Source organism: Haliotis cracherodii, unplaced genomic scaffold (genome assembly GCF_022045235.1).
Source record: "Haliotis cracherodii isolate W230 unplaced genomic scaffold, xgHalCrac1.p SCAF_1, whole genome shotgun sequence".
NCBI lineage: Eukaryota > Metazoa > Mollusca > Gastropoda > Lepetellida > Haliotidae > Haliotis > Haliotis cracherodii.
Genome location: NW_027266264.1, coordinates 83380758 through 83402903, shown reverse-complemented (window position 1 = coordinate 83402903; position 22146 = coordinate 83380758). Strand labels below are relative to the sequence as shown.

The window sequence follows — 22146 nt, the reverse complement described above, 5'->3', positions numbered from 1 at the left end:
CTGCAGGATGTGAGTTGGTAGATCACAGACCCTTGTATTCCTGCAGGATGTGAGTTGGTAGATCACAGACCCTTGTATTCCTGCAGGATGTGAGTTGGGAGATCACAGACACTTGTATTCCTGCAGGATGTGAGTTGGTAGATCACAGACCCTTGTATTCCTGCAGGATGTGAGTTGGGAGATCACAGGCCCTTGTATTCCTGCAGGATGTGAGTTGGTAGATCACAGACCCTTGTATTCCTGCAGGATGTGAGTTGGGAGATCACAGACACTTGTATTCCTGCAGGATGTGAGTTGGGAGATCACAGACCCTTGTATTCCTGCAGGATGTGAGTTGGGAGATCACAGACCCTTGTATTCCTGCAGGATGTGAGTTGGGAGATCACAGACCATGGTATTCCTGCAGGATATGAGTTGGTAGATCACAGACCCTTGTATTCCTGCAGGATGTGAGTTGGGAGATCACAGACCCTTGTATTCCTGCAGGATGTGAGTTACCACTACAGTGAGTGAGTGTGTTTGGTTTTACGCCACTGTTAGCAATATACCAGCAATATCAGGGCGGGGGACACCAGAAATGGGCTTCACACATTGTACCCATGTCAGGTATCGAACCTGGGTCTTCGGCGTGACGAGAGAACGCTTTAACCACTAGGCTACTCAACCGCCCCATTACCACTACAGACAGGTGGGAGCGTAACATGTATGTTACATGTATGTTTCATGAATGGTCAGCTGTTAATGATATTAAGTTGCTGGCAAATCTATTTTGAAATGTTCCAAAACAACTGATAAACAATTCCCCAGTTTCTGGCAATCATGAACATAGTAATGGTGTGACAGGGGATATACCATTACATGTCAAAGAGGTAATGCAGGTTATTAAAAAGGATGCTCACCAGACTTTTGATAATTAGACAGACAGATATCAACGCTTCTATCATAATAACAACAGTCCTTTTATTTCATCTATCTAAGTTCTTTACACGTTTCATCAATAAAAATTACATCGAAACTCAGTTATTCAAATATACATATGTTAAACTACATGTACTAGGATGAATGTGGGGGAGAACGTTTACTATCTGGCAGCATAATGAACTGTCTGGTATTGTAGTCCCGGCTACCAGTACACACAAGCTTGCCAGGTAACATCAATGCAGCAGCATGTCAAGTAGATGGGGAGTGTCATCCAGGAGGTGGAGCCTGTCATTAACCAACAGTCACTGCCTTGATAATGGACAATGGGCAATAAAATGTGGAGTATGATGTTTACAAATAGAATGGGTTTTTTGTGGTCATACATAGGACATAATTCTTTTTAGTTGGTTTACGAGACCATCGACAAAAAAACAACAGAAATTTGAAAAACATAATACGACTTTTGTCCAAGATTTTTTTGTCAGACTATGTGAAATTCTAAAAAATAAATCGTATCCCTGCTGTTCATAAGAAATGGTGAATGATACAAGCTCAAATCTTTATTCCACCCCACAAAACAATCAATAATCTTTGGGTATCATTTCGCAACCGTGATGGACTGACCTTCGAGTTATGCCGTTTTTCATATATTAGTAGCACTAAGCTCCACTAACATGGGATATTTGGTCCAAAAAATTTGTAAACCAACTAATAAAAGATATAAGGCCTAAAGATTCATCTCAGCAAAATACCTCCACCTGTCCTTTCCCTGTGGCAAATCAATCACTCATGCAGCACTATAAATACGAAGCTGAGGGCTAGGTTATTAAGATAATGTGGATAAGAATGTTTCAATCTGCAATAGATCCTCCTGAAGGAACAATGAACTGATGAATAGTCTGGTTGCTTGGGCCAATTAACAAAATGGAAATATTGCATAACCTTGATTTCACTGAGAACAAATATTCATTTCAGATAATCGCCCATGTATTACATTTATACATACTTACACCCAAACATGCTAAATACTTTCATCAGAAATTTGCTAATTTTAGCATTAGACATATATCATCTTCATAAAAGTAATATAAGGAATAAGAATTCAGATTTTGAAAATGTCAAAGCACTACAATAGTAGTTACTTACAAAAATAAAATACACAATTTATCAGATTATTGATGACTGATCGGTTGGAACCCACTGATCATAGACAATGACCAGGATGATAGATGAGGAAATCACCTACACGTTTAATTGTAGTTATCACGATTATGTCATCATGACCATAACGGTAATAACAATGATTTAGTAGAGACTTGAGAAATACAAAAGGTAAATAAATAGTAAATGAAAAGTATCGTGGCTGCTATAAATAACAGGGAATTATTACCGATCACTTCACACACGATTTCGCCAAAATGAATGTCAACAATATTGAATGAAATTTTGAATAAAATTAATGTAAACAGGTTACAAACATCTGGATAGACAATGAACACTTTGGATAACAATACAGAGTAATTAGAAGATTAATTTGAATACTTCAGTACGCATTTGTTGACATGGTATTTCTGGTGTTATTTGCTGATGGTAATGTCTTTGTGGTAGTAAAAAAACATCAAAACTCTTCTACACTGTGTATAAGTGAACCCCCCTTTAAATGCCCCTAATTCTAGGTAAAAAAAACTTGCCTTATCACAGCGATATACGTTCCTCCAACAGCTTTAGATTAACTAAACAGTGGACTTATCTCCTTACAACGTGTGTCTGACTACGAAATGTCAAGTGTTTTCCCTTGAGTTTCAGTTTGAATAATAGATTCAATTCCTTTCCCCAATTCAGCCTGTTTGCATGTGGTTTAAGCATGTTAAGTATTCTTACAAGAACATAAACTGATTAATATGCCAGCACATCAGTCACAGAATGTCTGATTAAATTTGAAAGAAACGTTAACTTAATCATGTAAATCAACAATGACTTCACCTTTAATTATTAAATTGATATTAATTTTGATGTGACATTTGAATATCTAAAACAAACAAAATACTATATGTACAACCGACAAAAAAAGGAGGAATTAAGGATTTGAATGTAGCAATCGTTGAAATGTACATTTACAATCATGGCGTTACAGCAGGACGCAACATCAAATCACAATGAAATTTCACTTTATGCACGAACAGCATGTGATGCACATGCACACAGAAGCAAAAGTTTGTGCGCCTCGGGGACTCACAATAACTAATGCGATCTAGATCAAGTAGATCTGATCCAAACATATCCCTGGTCTGATCCAATGGCGAAAGAAATGAACATTGGTGAGACATGGCTGCAATCTTGTTGCAAGCAACACAGACAAGGCGATGTTGATTTGTACAAGGAAAACCTGCAGCAGTTAACTCAATATGTGACTGGCAATCAATACGTACCATGTGTGTAATCCAAAAATGAGGGACTTAACTAGGGCTGGCAACTCAGTTTCTCCGGTCGGATGGACCTGGAGAAGGCCACGGGTACCCACCTGACAACCTGCTCAATCCCAATAACAATGTAACGCCATGGTTACACTAACTTACTAATGTTCACATATCTTTCTGAAACTGCTAGCAATCCTTCGGACTCTTATATTCGAGTAAAGTTTCGGTCAACTTCAGATATGCATGTTCAGATTGGTTTATATGTGTTTCTAAATAGTTTTAGCAGGACATTCTTCTGTGGCGTGAGAGAATTTGAAAAGCATCTTTGTGACATTTTGGATGACAATCAGTCAGTGTCCAAAGAAGGATGCGATGTGAAACTAAGTTTATACCTGCAGCAACAATTACCATGTTCTACCATATATTCTTCTTCCTATACCATGTTCTACTATACATTCTTCCTCCTATACCATGTTCTATCATACATTCCTCCTCCTATACAATGTTCTACTATACATTCTTCTTCCTATACCATGTTTTACTATACATTCTTCCTCCTATACCATGTTCTACTATACATTCTTCCTCCTATACCATGTTCTATCATACATTCCTCCTCCTATACAATGTTCTACTATACATTCTTCTTCCTATACCATGTTTTACTATACATTCTTCCTCCTATACCATGTTCTACAATACATTCTTCCTCCTATACCATGTTCTACAATACATTCTTCCTCCTATACCATGTTCTACAATACATTCTTCCTCCTACACCATGTTCTACAATACATTCTTCCTCCTATACTATGTTTTACTATACATTCTTCCTCCTATACCATGTTCTACAATATATTCTTCCTCCTATACCATGTTTTACTATACATTCTTCTTCCTATACCATGTTCTACTATACATTCTTCCTCCTATACCATGTTCTACCATATGTTCTTCCTATACCATGTTATACTATACATTCTTCCTCCTATACCATGTTCTACCATATGTTCCTCCTATACCATGTTCTACAATACATTCTTCCTCCTATACTATGTTTTACTATACATTCTTCCTCCTATACAATGATCTACAATATATTCTTCCTCCTATACCATGTTTTACTATACATTCTTCTTCCTATACCATGTTATTCTATACATTCTTCCTCCTATACCATGTTCTACCATATGTTCTTCCTATACCATGTTCCACAATACATTCCTCCTCCTATACCATGTTCTACAATACATTCTTCCTCCTATACCTTGTTCTACAATACATTCTTCCTCCTATACCTTGTTCTACTATACATTTTTCCTCCTAAACCTTGTTCTACAATACATTCTTCTTCCTATACCTTGTTCTACAATACATTCTTCCTCCTATACCTTGTTCTACAATACATTCTTCCTCCTATACCATGTTCAACCATACATTCTTCCTCCTATACCATGTTCAACCATACATTCTTCCTCCTATACCATGTTCTACCATACATTCTTCCTCTTACACCTTGTTCTACTATACGTTCTTCCTCCTATACCATGTTCTACAATACATTCTTCCTCCTATACCATGTTCTACCATACATTCTTCCTCCTATACCATGTTCAACCATACATTCTTCCTCCTATACCATGTTCAACCATACATTCTTCTTCCTATACCATGTTCTACCATACATTCTTCCTCCTACACCTTGTTCTACTATACGTTCTTCCTCCTATACCATGTTCTACTATACATTCTTCCTCCTATACCATGTTCTACCATACATTCTTCCTCCTATACCATGTTCAACCATACATTCTTCCTCCTATACCATGTTCAACCATACATTCTTCCTCCTACACCATGTTCAACCATACATTCTTCCTCCTACACCTTGTTCTACTATACGTTCTTCCTCCTATACCATGTATACCAATCCACATTTTCCCAAACATTTTCAGATTAACGACATGACTTGTTAAAGTTTTTGTGTGCATGGTGAGAGTCGATTTCATTATACAGCTGTCAGCAAGGTCCACCAAACAGAGCTGTGTATCAAGTCTTTGACAGGCAGACCAGTGGTTGATAGCATGAGCAGCGATCCAAGATGTCAGCGTAGGATGATACATGATTGGCCAGGTCAAACACTGTAATTACATGCTCCTCATTTTTCAGCCAATTCTTCTGACAAGCATTGAATGTTGGTACCTAATCTGCCTTGGAATCCTATTAAATCTTCATCTTCATATTCATGGCAACTGATTTGTTACCATGGTTACTGTTACCACACTTAATCCATGTACTCTGGTAAAGCATTTTGGCAGTACCTAGCCTTTTAATTAAGAAACGGTTCATCAGTCATATGACAAAATATTCACTCATAATTTAATCTTAAACAAGAAACAATCAATTCACTATTCCGTATCATGATTAATGTACATGATATTTACTCAATGTTGACAAGCCATCGAGATAACCAACTTTTCCTTAATTCTGTAGTCTGCATGTCCTGAGGCAGTCAAAGACACCAATCAAATAGCAGTCATCTGATGTAAGGAAACACCTCTTATCATCAATGTTCATCCTCATATCAATTGATAAAAAATTCATTTGTTCCTATGCTGAATACCCCTTACCAGCTATGATTATTTAGCTTATCAAGGATATTTAATACACTTTGATGATGCAACAAGGCCTCATAAAGCTATAGTGTACAGGAGAATATGATAAGACAGGGATTTATCTATTCCCAATATTCAGCCCCCAGTCTGCAGCAAATGTCAGTAAAATTTCCCAAATTGGATTTAACCATTTCCCAGTTCATGCTAGTAATGCGCAACTAAAGATATGGCCTTGTTGAGGTGAACTGATAAAAGGACGAGTGAAGAAAAAAGAAGCTCTCAATACATGTACTCAAATTTGCAAAATTGCATTGAAGGCAAAATTTAAGTACATTGTTTTAACTCAGTGGTATTTTAACAAATACAACAATAAAATCATCCGAATTTTGAAAACATAGTGATATTTTCTTTTCCAATTTGCTTGGCAAGGGCACTGTTCAATACAAGGATATTTTCAATTAATTATTTCCTTTTACTTTTTGGCAAGTCTCCTGGACCCTTAGCCTTGTTCAGAGTCAAGGGAATATGAAGCATGTCCAAAATTTCGCTCATAATGTTCTAGTTTCAGACAAGTTGGCACTTTGTTCCACAAAGCCTTCAGCAATATGACCTAAGAATATTTTGAAATGTTTTCAGTACATCTGTTCTTTAACTTTCAACAGAATAATTCAAAGTTGAGCAAGTTCCAGAACTTGCCTGGTTTTTAATACTGCTTTTATCAGCATATAAGGGAAAATCAGCATCTAACTTTGGATGACGTTTCAAAAGATGGGAGGCCATTTCCACCTTGGTGGTACCACTGGACAACATGATCAATAGTCACATGTTAGTGGTGCTCCAATTCCAATAGAGTTCATCTCTTCTCAGGATCTCGTAAGATGGTTACTGTTTTCCAAAAGCTCCTTTAGATTGACATGACTGTTGTCTGTCATTAGACCCAGCATCACTCTATGTCATACAACATGTACAATAGAAACAGGAAGAAGCACAACCCATCGCAAGTCTATCATTGGCCATTTCTTCTTGTGATGATCGATACTGATTTTGAAGTTATTTCCAACACAACCTGTCTGTAATTAGGACTAGATTACATGGTCTAGACAATACTCCATAACAGTGAGAGCCACAATCCTATCACGGCAGAATATGTACGAGGGCACAGCCAGATCATAGTTATGTATTGTTTTCCCCTGTCCTACAAATGTGCAAGGACGACCATTCTCAGCAGCCATTGTGGACATCAGATCCCCAAAACTGTATCTTCTCACAACAAACTTGACTCCAACAACTGTGCGCATAGACCAAAAAAAATTGGATTCTACCAGTCCAAACAAGGCTCTCTAAGCATCATTTTCAGGACATTTTACAGCAGTAGAAACTAACAGTTTTAGTCAACTAGCCCTCAGAATGATAACATTTAGCAAAACCCTTAAAAAGTGCAAATTTCTACTTGTCCTTGGGATACCTTAACTATTGGGTAGTTTGGCAAGGACTATAGGACTAGTTCCAATTTCTAACACTGATTTAGCATTATCCAATATGGGGTACTATAACTGAGCTTACTGGACCGAACAGAAGTTTACTAGACTCAGGCTTCGGACTACTGGCTAAAGGCACAGACTGCCATTTCCATCACGAATCACAGTGAGAACCTTCCAGATTTGGTGATTCCTACAAACTTTAAATGGACGTCATAGATACCAAGCCTGGATCAATATGTACAGGTACACCGGTAGACATCGGTTCTTGATGCCGATACAATATACAGTTACAGTCTTGGGTAGTATCGGATAAATAAACATTATTTTACAAATACCATAAGTTCACCAAGAATAACTTATACATGTATTTCAAACTTACAAAAACGACCTAGGCCGCAATTCCACGACATATATATAGTTGTTATAGAAATCGCATCAATATACATTCAGCACGATTGAAAATCGCACACATTTTACTGTTACACTTTCAATAGTTTCATCTGCATTGACAATCTCTTTTTCTCCTACAAAAATTGAAAATGTATTCATGAATTACATTATCTGCTGTACCTAATAATGTCAATAGAAACTTACAGGATAGTTGATTCATTCATCAAAAGCCTACTCACAACGCTGCCTGTGATCTCTCACTGGGCATAACCGATTCCTATGCATAGAGCTTGACATCAGGTACATTGGCGGAGTGCGCAACATTGTTGATGCCCGATCAGCAAATGAGTTTGTTTTTACCCACAAAATCATGAAAATCTCATTCTGATTAAAACACTGATCTACCACACTAAAGTTATTGAAAGATATTTTTTGTCACTTAAATCCTACCAGAAATCAAAAAGAAAACAATCACAGTTAAAGTTTGAAAACGACTTCGGAATGACAACAAAACAAAAACTAAATGGACATACCCACAAATATTTCTCCGTCATAATACACAAATTTCATGTCACAAACGATCGTATTTCAGAAGATGTTTGCCCTATAGGTAAGAAGACTGACCTCTGCAAGAACGGCCACCGTGCGAGAACTATTTCTTGTGGCCAAACAATAAATTGAATTAAGAGTTTAGAATATGCTACTACATTATGCTTTGACAGTAAAAATTGAAAACTGTGACTTAATCATTCAAACGTAACTCATAAACATCAGGAATGTCTTTTTAACTTCTGGTTACTCGTAAACATTTTCTGGCTGCTGCACATGGCAAACATGCCACCTTCTGTGGTAAATAAATGACTGAATTGTTGCTAATTAAACAAAAGAGTGAACATCATGAATATGAAACAATATTCATTGTATAATGAAAATATGATGAACTGTCGATACAAATTATTTGAAAATGACCTATGAACATGATGAAATGCAGTGACTATTTTACATTAGTTTTCTGATATATTTTGACGTAGAATTTTGCTCTGTACCAAGAAAGGTTTGATTTGTTGATTCTTGAAAGTCTAATTTCTAATTATTTGCTTTAAAATATTGTTTAGATACATTAAATTGAATATTAGACAGTAAAACAATGAAAGCATTGCATAGAAAATAAATAACGCAGTTTGACACATACACCAGTCCTAATGTGTATTGCCAATATGTATATATATCGGAATGGGCTCTCAAATACCCAGGTCTAATAGATACCTCACCATTGAAATGGCTAGGATTTTTACATGAAAGTGTCAATCTGATAATTCAGAAATCATGATTATGAAAAGAATGTTTAGATCATACCTATTAGCAAAACCAGACTCAGGTTTAGTGTGTATGCACTTCTGATTTGTACAAAAACAATATGGACTACTATGCTTCACAGGTGACATGTGATTAGTTTGTGTTTCTGTCCCATAACGACAGTCAGGGGCTTCAAATTAGTGATTGAAGGCTGTTATACACTATAGTCCTGGCTATAAATAATAGTCTGGTCCAGGAAAACTGTGAGCAATATTGTCTGGCGAGGATGACACACTATCACAGAGGCTACCTGTACACTTCAGGCCTTCCTCCCACATTAAGCTGACATGCCATGGTATAACTTGACTACAGTGGAACACGGTAAAATAACTAACACGGATAGAGGGAACAAAATCCCTGAGTTATCTCCGGTATATTATCATGTACAATGTATGTATACAACAAACTCTCTACAGTGAACTAACGTATATATCGAACTGATATCTGATCCCTGACAAGCCCAAATACCACTAATTGAGGAATCTCACTCAGTGTCAAGTGTCACTCACAATTGGCTATGCGCACAACTGCGGTGACATTATTAATCTTACCTGTAATTGGACTAATCTTGTCTGTAAAACAAACATTTTTAAGATGACATCATTCGGTACTTTGCCTGATCTCAACGAGGCAGTTTCATGAATGTAGTCAGCAAAACGAGGCCAGAGCAAAATTACTGACCACGCATCTTCCCGTATATAAATAGTGATATGTTTGATGAACAATGTTAAAAAAATGTTATGAATATAATGTTATTAAATGTTATTAATTGAATGCTATGAAGTGATCACTGCCAAACAAGTCAATGCTGCAATTACGTGTATTATTTGTTGTTTTATCCAAGATGGCGGACAGTTCCAAGCAAAAGGTATATAACGAACAACATATATATATATAACAAACTAATTTCTCCAGTCCTTAGTAGTTCGTTATATCCTTGTTCTACTGTACTGTTCAAATCAGGTTTTAAACCCAACTCACTCACTCACTCACTCACAGACGTTACACATTGCGACGACCTGATTCTCATTATAGTCAGCCTCTACACAAGCACATGGTGCTGGGAGCTGCCCCAGGGGTGCCGAGCGATGACACATCATCATGGTCTTACATCAACTCACCTGTCAGGGTGAGACGGTCCCCTCCAGAACGTATCAGATCAACCACTTGTTTGTGGGTGGAGCCTTCTACATTCACATTGTTCCTAAAACACAAGAAAACAGGGCAATATGAAACACTTGAGTTAATATTTGCTCATATATCACAACAGACAACACACATTACACTTATAAGGAGAACTTTAAGCACACTCTCCTAAACCACCCCCAACTTCCCGAGGCAAGGGCGTTAAATCCTAGTTCGGCAAGGTTGGAAACTGGACTGTTATAGTCAGTTAATGCCCTTGCCTCGGGAAGATGGACCACCACCTGCTTTAGGCATCCTTTAAACAATGAAATTGGCTTATTTTGATAGTTTGTCTACATTTTTATAGCATTATTCTGGCAAGTGCCTGAAACAATCATCATTTCCCCTGAAATCAGAATAAATAAGACAAACCAACTCTGTCACAAGAGTTGAAATGTGGTCTTGCCAATAATTTGGTACAGCTGATATTTCTAAACCAGTTAGGTAACCTAAAGTACATACTCATGATATCACAAACATGATAAAGTTTCAAAACAATGCCAGTGTTCGACATTTTAGGGATCCTGGGGTCCTCGAGCCCTTCTATTGTATTAAGACCCTCTAAATTTTTAACATTAGTGCTCAAATGCCTCAAAGTCCAAGTTGGGACCACACGCAGAAGTAAATACAGACACTGTCATGATAACTGTATAACTGCACGGAGAATATCAAGCACTTGCCCATTCGCCCGAAACAATCTTCTCATGAAGTTAACCATGTTAACGGTAGGCCTATCCTTCAGCTAAGAGGAAGTAAATTGTTTCTGATGGTTTGTCAACATGACATACCCAACAGTTACTCAGATGAGGGGACACGTGTGGCCCAGATGTCTAAGGCACCGCAATTCCCTGTACAGTGTTGTGTCCCTTGGGCACGCCTGAAACCTGTGATTGTGGGTTCAAATCCTGGTTTGCCCTGATGATGTTTTTAGGTTTGTCAGCACCATACCCATGCTCGTGGGTTTCACCCAAGTGGTAAACGTCTGAGACCTGCATCACTTTGGGCTTTCCTACCACATCAAGCTGACAAGCTGTGATATAACTGGAATACTGTTAGAAGAGGCGTAAAAACCCAACTCACTCACACTACTCAGATGAGTGCTTGAAATAAGCATCCTATTCAAAAACTATTCTCCAAAACAAGCCTTCAACAAATGAATCAGTCAGCAGTATTCCAGCTATATCAAGAATCCATAAATAATTGAGTATAAATGATCAATATTATGAGCAACATTGCACTCGGTCAGAATAGTAGTATAACAACACATAGACAATCAACTAAGGTCACACTTTTTTAGATTTCTTTACAGATTTTTTACATGAAAATACCTAATTGTAGTTGGGAGAAAAAAAGCAATTCAATTTGGGTTTTTTGTTTTTTGTTTTGGTTTTCTGCTTCAGAAGTTGACTGGTATAAAAATATATAAATGAATTAATGTGCGAGGAGAGCCTGCAACATGTGCAACACAGCTGTTGCTTAATGCAATGCAAACCTGATGAATCAAGCGAGAATACTGTTGTGTATCTATGCATCCAATCAATTTCAGGAAAATCAACAAACATTATTTTGATTCCCATGTTCAATGTATGTCCACTTCAGTGGGTCCTTGATTCGGAAATAGTTTTGGGTGCAATATATCAGCTTCTCGTCGGGACAAAAAAAGAGAGCAAATTTTGACAAAAAAATATTTTCATTTCTACAAAATTTATAGTTGACCATTTGTTGACAGATCCATAAAGCAAGTTAAAAAAAGTGTAGCCTGAGTTACTGATCTTGACCAGACAATCCTATAGTTGCTTCTTGTGACATGCATAAGGTTACTGGTAACTTTTTCTAACTTGAAAGCCCTAAGGGTCCACAGAAAATGGATTTACTATCAGTAATGACAATTACAATGCAAAAAAATAATCAAATATATTGCAAAAGACTGATACATGTGCAGAAAATGTGTCACAATATATTGCAATATCTATAGAGAATTGACTGTGACACTGCATCAGTCTGGTGCAAAGCCTTTGAGACTATTGGCTAGAAGAACTTTGTCTTTCTTCATAACTTCCAATCAATTATTTACTTAATGATATGGATAATTTATGGCTGAGCTTACCATACAAGCTGTACTAGACTTGCACAAGTCTCTAAGGCAATGACCATTAGTTCCTATCATAATTCAGGGATGTGAGCAGGTCTTGACCAAAAGAGAGGAGAACTCTAGGGGGTCTTGGGGCATGTCCCCCCAGAAATAGTGTAAACATTTAATTGCATTTTAAGCAATTTTGTACAGTTTGGACAACATTCACATCAAGAAATATAATAAGTCAATGGCAAAAGTCATTTCAAATAAACAAAGATGGTAGATGCAGTAAAAGTTAAATCAGTACATTCAGTACAAGGTGAGTGAGTGAGTGAGTGAGTGAGTGAGTGAGTGAGGGAGTGAGTGAGTGAGTGAGTGAGTGAGTGAGTGAGTGCATGCGTGCATGATTTTCAGTGATCAGTTCATATAATTCAACAGCAGGTACATCTGTTTACAAATTTCCCAGTTTACTTCTTGCTTCAGCCTAAGAAATACACATGATACATATTCCTACATAACCAAACTAAGACATTGAGACAAACCTCCTGGATAAATCCCTAGGTGTGATGTCATCGTTCCTCAAGTACCTTCTTGTTCAAAGTAATGAAATGGTAGTGTAATTTGAACTGAGGAAAAACTTGAAGGAATTTAGAAATAATACACTTTAGACACTAACTGGTTTCTGTCTAGTTCCACAGCTATGGTAATAACAGCTTACACCCTTACACTACAATCTACTGAAAATGATGCTGTGAGGCAACCTTTGGACTTGAAGAACGACTTGGGAATCTGAAGAGAACTGATGCATACACTATCTTTATGAAACAGTTGGTCATTCTCCTACCTGCTCAGAAACCTGCTCAGCAACCTACTCAGCAACCTACTCAGCAAACTGCTCAGCAACCTGCTCAGCAACCTGCTCAGCAACCTACTCAGCAACCTGCTCATCAACCTACTCAGCAAACTGCTCAGCAACCTACTCAGCAACCTTCTCAGCAAACTGCTCAGCAACCTACTCAGCAACCTACTCAGCAAACTGCTCAGCAACCTTCTCAGCAACCTTCTCAGCAAACTGCTCAGCAACCTGCTCAGCAACCTGCTCAGCAACCTTCTCAGCAAACTGCTCAGCAACCTGCTCAGCAAACTGCTCAGCAACCTGCTCAGCAACATTCAAGCTATATGATGGCGGTCTGTAACCAGACAATCCAGTGATTGACATCATGAGCATCGATCCAGGCAATTGGGATACAATGACATGCATCAACCAACTCAGCAAGCTCATGACCACCCGATCCTGTTACTCGCCTCTTATGACAAGCATAGTCGCCTTTTACGACAAGCATGGGTTGCTTAAGACCAATTCTATCCCGAATCTTCACGGGTCTATTTAATATAGCTAAGTCATTGCAAACGGTGATGGGATATTATAACAAAGTCAGATAAAATAAAGAGGTGGAACCCGAGACTGACATGTGTTTTCGTTGTTTATTAAGTGTATACACAACTTGCAAGGATGACCGAGCGCTATCGGTCAACATCATATTAAGCGCGGTAAAAAACTACATCATATACCTTCAGGGAAGTCAGGTGATAACAAACTTAAATTAAAGAAAAGGTGAAACATGATATAAAACATAAGTAGACAGGATGATTCACCACATAAAGTGTAGTTCCAGTTCTGCTAGGCATTGTTTTATTTGCAGAAATTAAGATTACCATGTATATTTTCTCGTAAACTAAGCCGGAAATAGAAATCACATGTGCAGACATTTTCTACCAATCTATTGTTGATTTGGCTAAAAAATAACATTAATCATGATTATACAACTTCAAAGAATTTTGATGCAACTATCAAAAGAATTGTATTTGAAACTGTTACTTTATCAGAAATATTATATTCCAGTATCGTGTTACTATAGTCGCATCTTTTACCCTATATATTAAAAATAATAATAACCATAAGAGTAGCACTTTGGAAAAGCTGATTGCTATTACCAGGTACTTTTCCTGTAGGGAACAATTTGACCCGTCACCGTTGAAACTTCCAGCGGACTTGCGAAAATGTTATTTAACAGTCAAACTACAACAAATATGACTTTTAATGAGTCAAAAGTGTGGCATTTACAATATATGATTACATGACTCCATTCTCTGTCAACTAAAGTTGATTTCAAAGCACCAATATCAGTATTCTGACCATGGTTGCTACAAATAAAGGTGAGTTACTTCAAATATGATTTCGCCGAAATTAATGTAAACAATACTGAATGATTGACTAAATTTAATAAAATAGATGGCAAAGTCCATATACACAATGAACACTTTTATAACCATATAGTGTAATAACAGAAATAAATTGCACAAATTGTGTATTTCTGTATGGATTTTTTGACATGCTATTTCCAGTGTTGCCCACTCACGGCAATGTCTTTAGTTTGTGTTGGGGAAAAAACAGCCAAACTCATTGTGGTGTGTTAACTGGGGACACAAGTGTGCACTATACTAAACAAATATGGTATATGTTAAGAAAGTGACCCTTGATGTTGTTTGTTTATTACTTTATTCACATATGAACGTCCAACGGTAACTGTCAAATATGAGGTGGGTGTGATCAAAACAGAAATGTCCGATTGGCAACAACAAATTCTGGATCCCTGATCACTAGTTACCTGGGCCTAGATTTTCGAAACGATCGTAGCCCTAAAATTATCGTAATTCTATCGTAAGGATATCGTAGGCTATCGTAGGCTATCGTAGCATATATTCGAAACTATCGTAGCCCTGAGATATCTTAAGATTGTCGTAAATCTAAGATAGCCCCATACCTGTCGTAAGTTTATTTTATCTTCATCCAAGATGGCGGCATACTTTTCCATAGATATTTTGCCAAAAATTTGGCTGCTTTACGTTCAAACACTGACATTTCATTTTGTAGTAAAAACTGAGTGATTCAAATTGACACTTCGAAAACACTAAGAACGCATCAAGGATTTCACGTCAAAAATGTTCTTAATCGCGACAGCGATCCACATAACTCTGGAGTCATTAGCTTACAATATATTTCTATCCGAGTCTATGCTGAAGAAGTGTGAAACAACATACCATTTCGATAATTTGGGAAGGATAAAAACGGAAGGTGTCAGCAGGCTACAGTAATGACCGTGACCTGATAACTCAGGGGGAGCTAATCTTAGTTCAAACTCTAGTTGAGAGTGGTTTCCCTTTGTATTTGCCCGAGACACTTTGCTCAATGTTACAGTTTTCATAAAGTGCAGAGTTCTGCTGTTATATTTTCTGGATCGCATTTGTGCCAATGCTTTAGTCTTTATTTTCGCATTTTATAAAATTATATCAATCTACATATGTAAAATAAAATATAAAGGTTTCGCATAAGTTTTTACATCTAAAATCGTAGTAGTTTTAGTAGTTTTAATAATTGAATTTTAACTATACTGTGTAGTATTTATTGACTTAACAAGGAAATACATGTGATCAAATATTTGTATACAATATTTAATATTTTTCACTTGTTTATGTTGTTATTGTCAGCAGCTGGGAAATCCCAGTGATGTCATTGGGAAACACCCCGCTTTTTCAATCTCTAACACAAATGAGTTCTCTGTCAGAGTTACGATAGGTATAGTTACTTTGAACGATCTGCGACAGGTTTACTATAGTTTCGAAAATCTATCTTATCTTAACCTCAAGATATCTGATCTTTGAACGTAAGTTGTTAATATTTATCTTAGCTAAGATCGTTTCGAAAATCTAGGCCTTGGCAATTATATACATGTACTCCTTCAACGTAGATGCTTTCTGTTGGGTCTGTGGTATACACATGAAAATGCAGACTGTGATATGAAGTTCGGTCTTCGTATGGGATGCTTATAAAGATTACTTTTGGTTGTCTGGGAGTTTGTCAGGAAGGCACTACTGGGAGCAGAGGCACGTAATATGGCATTTATGTTATACACAAATATTTTGAGCACATATGCTATAGCATTAATAACATCAACAGATTTAAATGACACAGTGAATGAAAATTCCTCTTTAGAAATATTGAAAATTCTGTTGTATTGAAAGATAATTTTCTTGTAATAACATAAATAATTTCTCTCTAAATGGGTGAAGATGGGGGTAAATTTGATACAGCAGTCTGAATAAGTAGGACATATCCAAAAATGATAATCATCTTCATTAGCCATCATATAACATTTCTGACAGAAGGTGTTTGATATAATAGATAAATGACAGAAATCCCATTTACTTCTGCACTAACTCTGAACTCTGTGGGCTTAATTAAATCTTTATGCTCAATATTCAATGAACAAAATTTCATGTTAAGCAGTGACTTACAACATGCATTATAAGTTCTCTAAACATGGTAAAGAAGGAGATTAATCAACATTATTATGCCAGTTTGGAAATTCAATATCCTAAAATCTTTGTCAAAAGGTACATGGGAAGCTATCAAGGTCTCAATATTCTTGTAAAATCCATATATATATATATATATATATATATATATATAAAATCCTGTCTGAAAGAACAATGTGCCAACATATGACACCAAGTGACTCTACCAACAGCATCACGATACTATTAGCAATAAATAACAATTTCAAGGATATCTAGCTATTTCCATTCTTAACACTTGCACCAGTATCTCTATAAGGACCCTTGACCTGTCAGGCCTAAACTGAAACAATGCCTACATCATATACCCGATTACGAATATGTTGTCACACCTCCGGCCTCTAGTTAAGATACACCAGAGAGGACATTTGGAGATATTCTAATGTGACTGAGACATAGCTGGGAGCCGTCTGTGTAATTTGCAAAAACAGGGGTAAAATTAAGTTCACACAATCAAGAGAAAGTCCAGTTGATAAATCTAAAGTATCAAAAATTAAAAGATGCTAATATTTGTACCCGCCACCTTCCACCATAAAAAATATACCTTGTTTGAAACTGTTTGAAGAAACATTAGCATATCCATTCAAAAGATGTTAATAAATATTATCTGACATAACATATGACCAAGCTCCTCAAAGTGATAGCCCATTTGAAGAGCTCACTACACTATCACTCCCAACAGCCACAGCTCCAAACTGTGCTAGCCGGCCTGCAACCAAGCATGAAGTTGAACTTACAACCAAACGACAGTGAAACAAGTGATGACTTTCATGACGCCGAATACTCTTCCTCCTGCTAAATTGTTTTGATTGTTTGTCAAATTTAAGTTTAATTTAATTTCAACTACATGTATCATGTAATTAGTTTATTGACAATCTGCGATGACAGATGGGTGCTTTTCCATTAGTCTGCAATCTTTAACCAATCTGATTAAACAAATAAAAGTAAATTGATCTAGGAATTAGTAAGTCAGTTGTAAATTTTATCCCAATTCACTATTATGACATTCCTGCAGGCATACACAAGTACACAAATATATATGGGTTTAGAGGAGATAAACATTCACTATGATTTCGTCCTAAAAATATTATTTAAAACCATATATCTACAAAATAAAAAAATAGAATCTGAATGGCGCCCAGAACAATTCTTTTTGAGAGCTGAGGCAATCTAGACTTGCCACATGATTTTCCTTTTCTAATGTATTCTACAACCAGTATAAGGTTTGAAAGACTATTGTTTTGTGATCAATTTGAGTTTGGTTTTACGCCACTTTTAGCAATATTCCAGAAATGGGCTTCACACATTGTACCCATGTCCGGAATCTAACACGGGTCTTCGGCGTGATGAGTGAACGCTTTAATCACAAGGCTACCCGACCGCCCCTGGAAGACAGACTAGACAGACTAGACAGACATCATCAGAGCTCCAGATAAGCTTGGTATTTGTTAAGAATATACAACCATAAACAGTTACCCAATAAATTTTGATTTGTTTGCTTACAAATATGCATGAAATTATAAAAAACAAAACAACAGTATAACAGCACTTTGCGTACCTATATTTCATTACCGATCTTTATTTACTGATCGATTGCAGGGATCATACAAACATGAACCCTAGGTTACTGTTATGAATAATGCATAAATAAGGCAATACGTCTCGCTTATTAATTACAAGTTAATTAGACATCTTTATGGCTGTTGTGGGTTTTCGTGACATGTTACAAACATGGGGCAGCACACGGACAGATACAAAATTAGAAGTCACCTGAAACAGCATTTAAATAAAATCATTTAAACATTTGTCTGTTCATTGGTGTATCGATACTCAATAGACTGGACCCCAAGTAAAATATATTGAATACCTAAAGAAAACTATCAATACTCAATTTGAATAAAAAATTGTAATTAAATACATGTACCCAATGGCTCCAAAATATTTGGAACCCTGGAAATTGTTTTGAAGACTCTTGTTATGTTTGCTTGCACACTGGTGGCAGCAATAATACCAGCGATAACACCAGGAGATTAACGAAGGTGCCAAAGCTGGGAACGTACCTACAAGTTAATTCCCTACAACTAGCAATACACAAGACAACAGTTTGAATTTGTGATATCTGATATTATATTTGATAATTGATACCAGATAGCAAGATGGAGTGCATGCTATATGTAGAGTCCAATGACTTCAAAAGTTCAAAGTTCACGTTGTGGCTTAGGCTTATGAATGAACAACACACCAGTACTATTATGATCTACTCGGTGAATGTTAATCATTTTTCTTAGCCTGAAGATGATACAAAGGTTATTATTTTGAATGTACCAGCTTGAACTTAAGCATCATGTTCAGTTGATTTTGTTAACATATGGAATATTATTAGCATAGTGTACTTAACCAAACATAACATTACGAAGCTCAGGCTTGGCAATAGAGTCACAAACTGCTCCTCTAGTGAACAGAAGTTATCACTTAAAAAACACAGTTTATGTTGGGCACTGCTGAAACGAAAAATTCAAATGATAAGGTGGGTTTGCAATACAACATTATCCGTATACCATGGGTACGATATGATTTGTATAGTATTTTGTATTTCATAAGTGGATATTCATTCTTTTTGCAGGTGAACCCCAAGCCCTGAATCATTTGTTTTTAATGTTCAGAGATCAAAGATGGGATATTGTAGGGTAAAACAAATAGGGAAGAGGGCACTGTGAATGTTATTCTTATAACCAACCATGACATACTTGATGATTTGCGCAAGCTCGTTGATGAACAATTTCTGTTATTATTCACATGTTTTACATCAATATAACTTGTAATGTACTGTGATGTATGTATTGTGATGCAAGGGTTGTAAATCGATGTATTGTATCATGGGCCTCATATCGGGATACAATACTTTATCACCATAGTGTAACACCACCAGACTACTACTGACTTGTCTGACAATCAATTGATTCTTGATTTGTACTCTGTATTGAGGGTGTTTCGAACTCCCCATGCATCACAACTGTCCATGGCCTGACGGCAATACTCCCATGACAAGTTAAAATCAAAACTTAACTTTGATGACAGGCTACACTATCAAAAATAGCAATAATAAAACAATAGTATTATGTACATGATGTGACAATGGAAATAAAATACAAAACATAACAAAACTTCTACATTTCATGTTGATCTAAAATACACCTTGCTTAAAGATACATGTGGATATCCATTCAGAAAACTTTATATATACCAATTATAAGACATTATCAATTTATCAGACAGGGCTTATCTAGACATACTCAAGACGTTCATATTCTGCATTAATACTGCAGCAAATGTTATGGCTTTGCATAGATGGCTGATAGCCATATAACAGAACCAATATATAGAGACAGGCTTTAATCTGGTTTGGGGGAAGAAATCTAAATAGTTTGTAGATGTAAACAATACGACATGCAATAATTAAAGAAGTATGCCATTTGCTGTTGGAACATTATGAATAACGTCATGTTGTATTTTATTGTTAACGTTCATAGAATGCATTAAAGATAAAAATAAAACAGCAAAAGAGAAGAAACTAAAGACCTTAACAGGTGCAGAAGAAAGTGAAACAATGTGCTATGATCATGTTTGCATTAGGGGCGTTACGATTGACTGAAGATTAGTGCATCGCAATACATTGTCAATAAGAGTCATGTATGGTGTCATTACCTCATGTATGAGAATAAGTTGTTATAATAAGTACATGCGTGTGTGAGTGTTTGTGCGGTGGTAGGGCATACAATGTTATATCATTGTATGAATTCAAATTCATTGCAAAAATACTATTTTCAGACAGTACGGACAAAGTTTAAAAGCCATTGTCAGTGTAAGTGATCTTCTGTCATTCTTCGGCGTGGGAGTATGGACATAACCTGACAAGTCTTGATTTCAATCTAACGCAACCTTAATACCTAGATATGTATCATACCTTGACAACATGAACAAAGCATATAGTAAAACAACTTGATTTCATTAAGAAAGCAAATACTTTTGATTGAGAACAAGAAAAACGTTCACGCTACCCATGTGTACACAAGATCCGTCTGTCTTCCGTTCTGTCATGTCGACATACTGACACACTTGAAAACAGTTATTTAAAATAACCTTATGACATTCACACTAAACATTCTCAGCATCCTTAAATGGAAAATACGTTTAACAAAACATAAACGCCAGCATCAGCTGTCAAATTCTTGATCAACTACCCGCATAACATTATCATTACCGTCATAACCGAACAAGAAGCTGTCAACATACACAGTGTGTCATATATTCAACTAAAGTTAAAAACACAGGTGTTAAAGGAGTAATTAACCACGAGAAAGTGACACTCACACTTCCAAGATGCGGTCTCCTTTTCGTATCCCAGCCTTCTGGGCTGCCCCTCCTTCTAAAACAGCACTCACATGTTGGAGGGGTGCATAGAGTACTCCGGCAATAGATTTCAACACCCCTCCTTCGCTAATTTGTCCTCTAACATTAAAGCCGAAGCCTGTTTCTGTCTTTGTTATATGTACTATTCGAGGACCGTAAACAGCGGTTGGAATTGTATCGTCTGAAGGGGAGGGCAAGCTCCCCTCATCGCCACTGTCCGCCATCTTTGTCACGTGATAGATTGTGTACTTCCGGTTTTAACTCCTGTCAAAACACAACATTGCGGGTCACTTGTATTATTTGACCTGAACGGGAACATTACGATCTGTGCATCTGAGAATGATTATCTCACTCAGTAACAGTAATTATTGTGCGAATTTACCTGCTAACTCACTACAGCATCGACAATAACAGAACTGGGGGAATTGCAAAGTTTACCCTGATTGCGTATTATAGCCAATATAGGCAGTACGCTGTCTACTGTCAATGATTTCCCAGTTTGCCGTATAAGAAACTGTAAGGTGGAAATTGAGCTGAATAATTTACTGAATGGTAGAACTCAGAGACCATATAATATCTATTATATGGTCTCTGGTAGAACTGCAATGGTAGAATGTCAAAACTGCAAAAATGGTATGAATAATGTGATATGTGCGGTGTGAAGTTTGTATTGTTGGTGAATTGATATGTCCCATGGGAAACATATTTGCAGTCAAAGGTTGTAGTTTTAAATTGTTTTGTTTACACATTTCACGGGAGGTTTATGATCTACTGCAATGATAGATACGCAAACTGAACAGCACCGGGTATCATTTTACACAGATATGGCAATGCATGAACCTCAATTAGACACCGTGTTGGTATCATGTCTACAAAGAGAT

General features: G+C 36.7%; 1 protein-coding gene across 1 annotated transcript in view; it reads right to left on the bottom strand.

Moving 5' to 3' along the window:
• LOC139448503 (sorting nexin-27-like) overlaps positions 1-21489 on the bottom strand; it is a 49628-nt gene extending 28139 nt beyond the window's left edge. Inside the window, exons 1-2 of the mRNA XM_071230088.1 lie at positions 21227-21489; positions 10302-10384 (exon numbers count right to left, since the gene is read on the bottom strand). Of these exons, the coding sequence (XP_071086189.1) occupies positions 10302-10384; positions 21227-21489 (346 nt within the window). The remainder of the gene's footprint in view (positions 1-10301; positions 10385-21226) is intronic.
• Between the last annotated feature and the right edge of the window lie 657 nt (positions 21490-22146).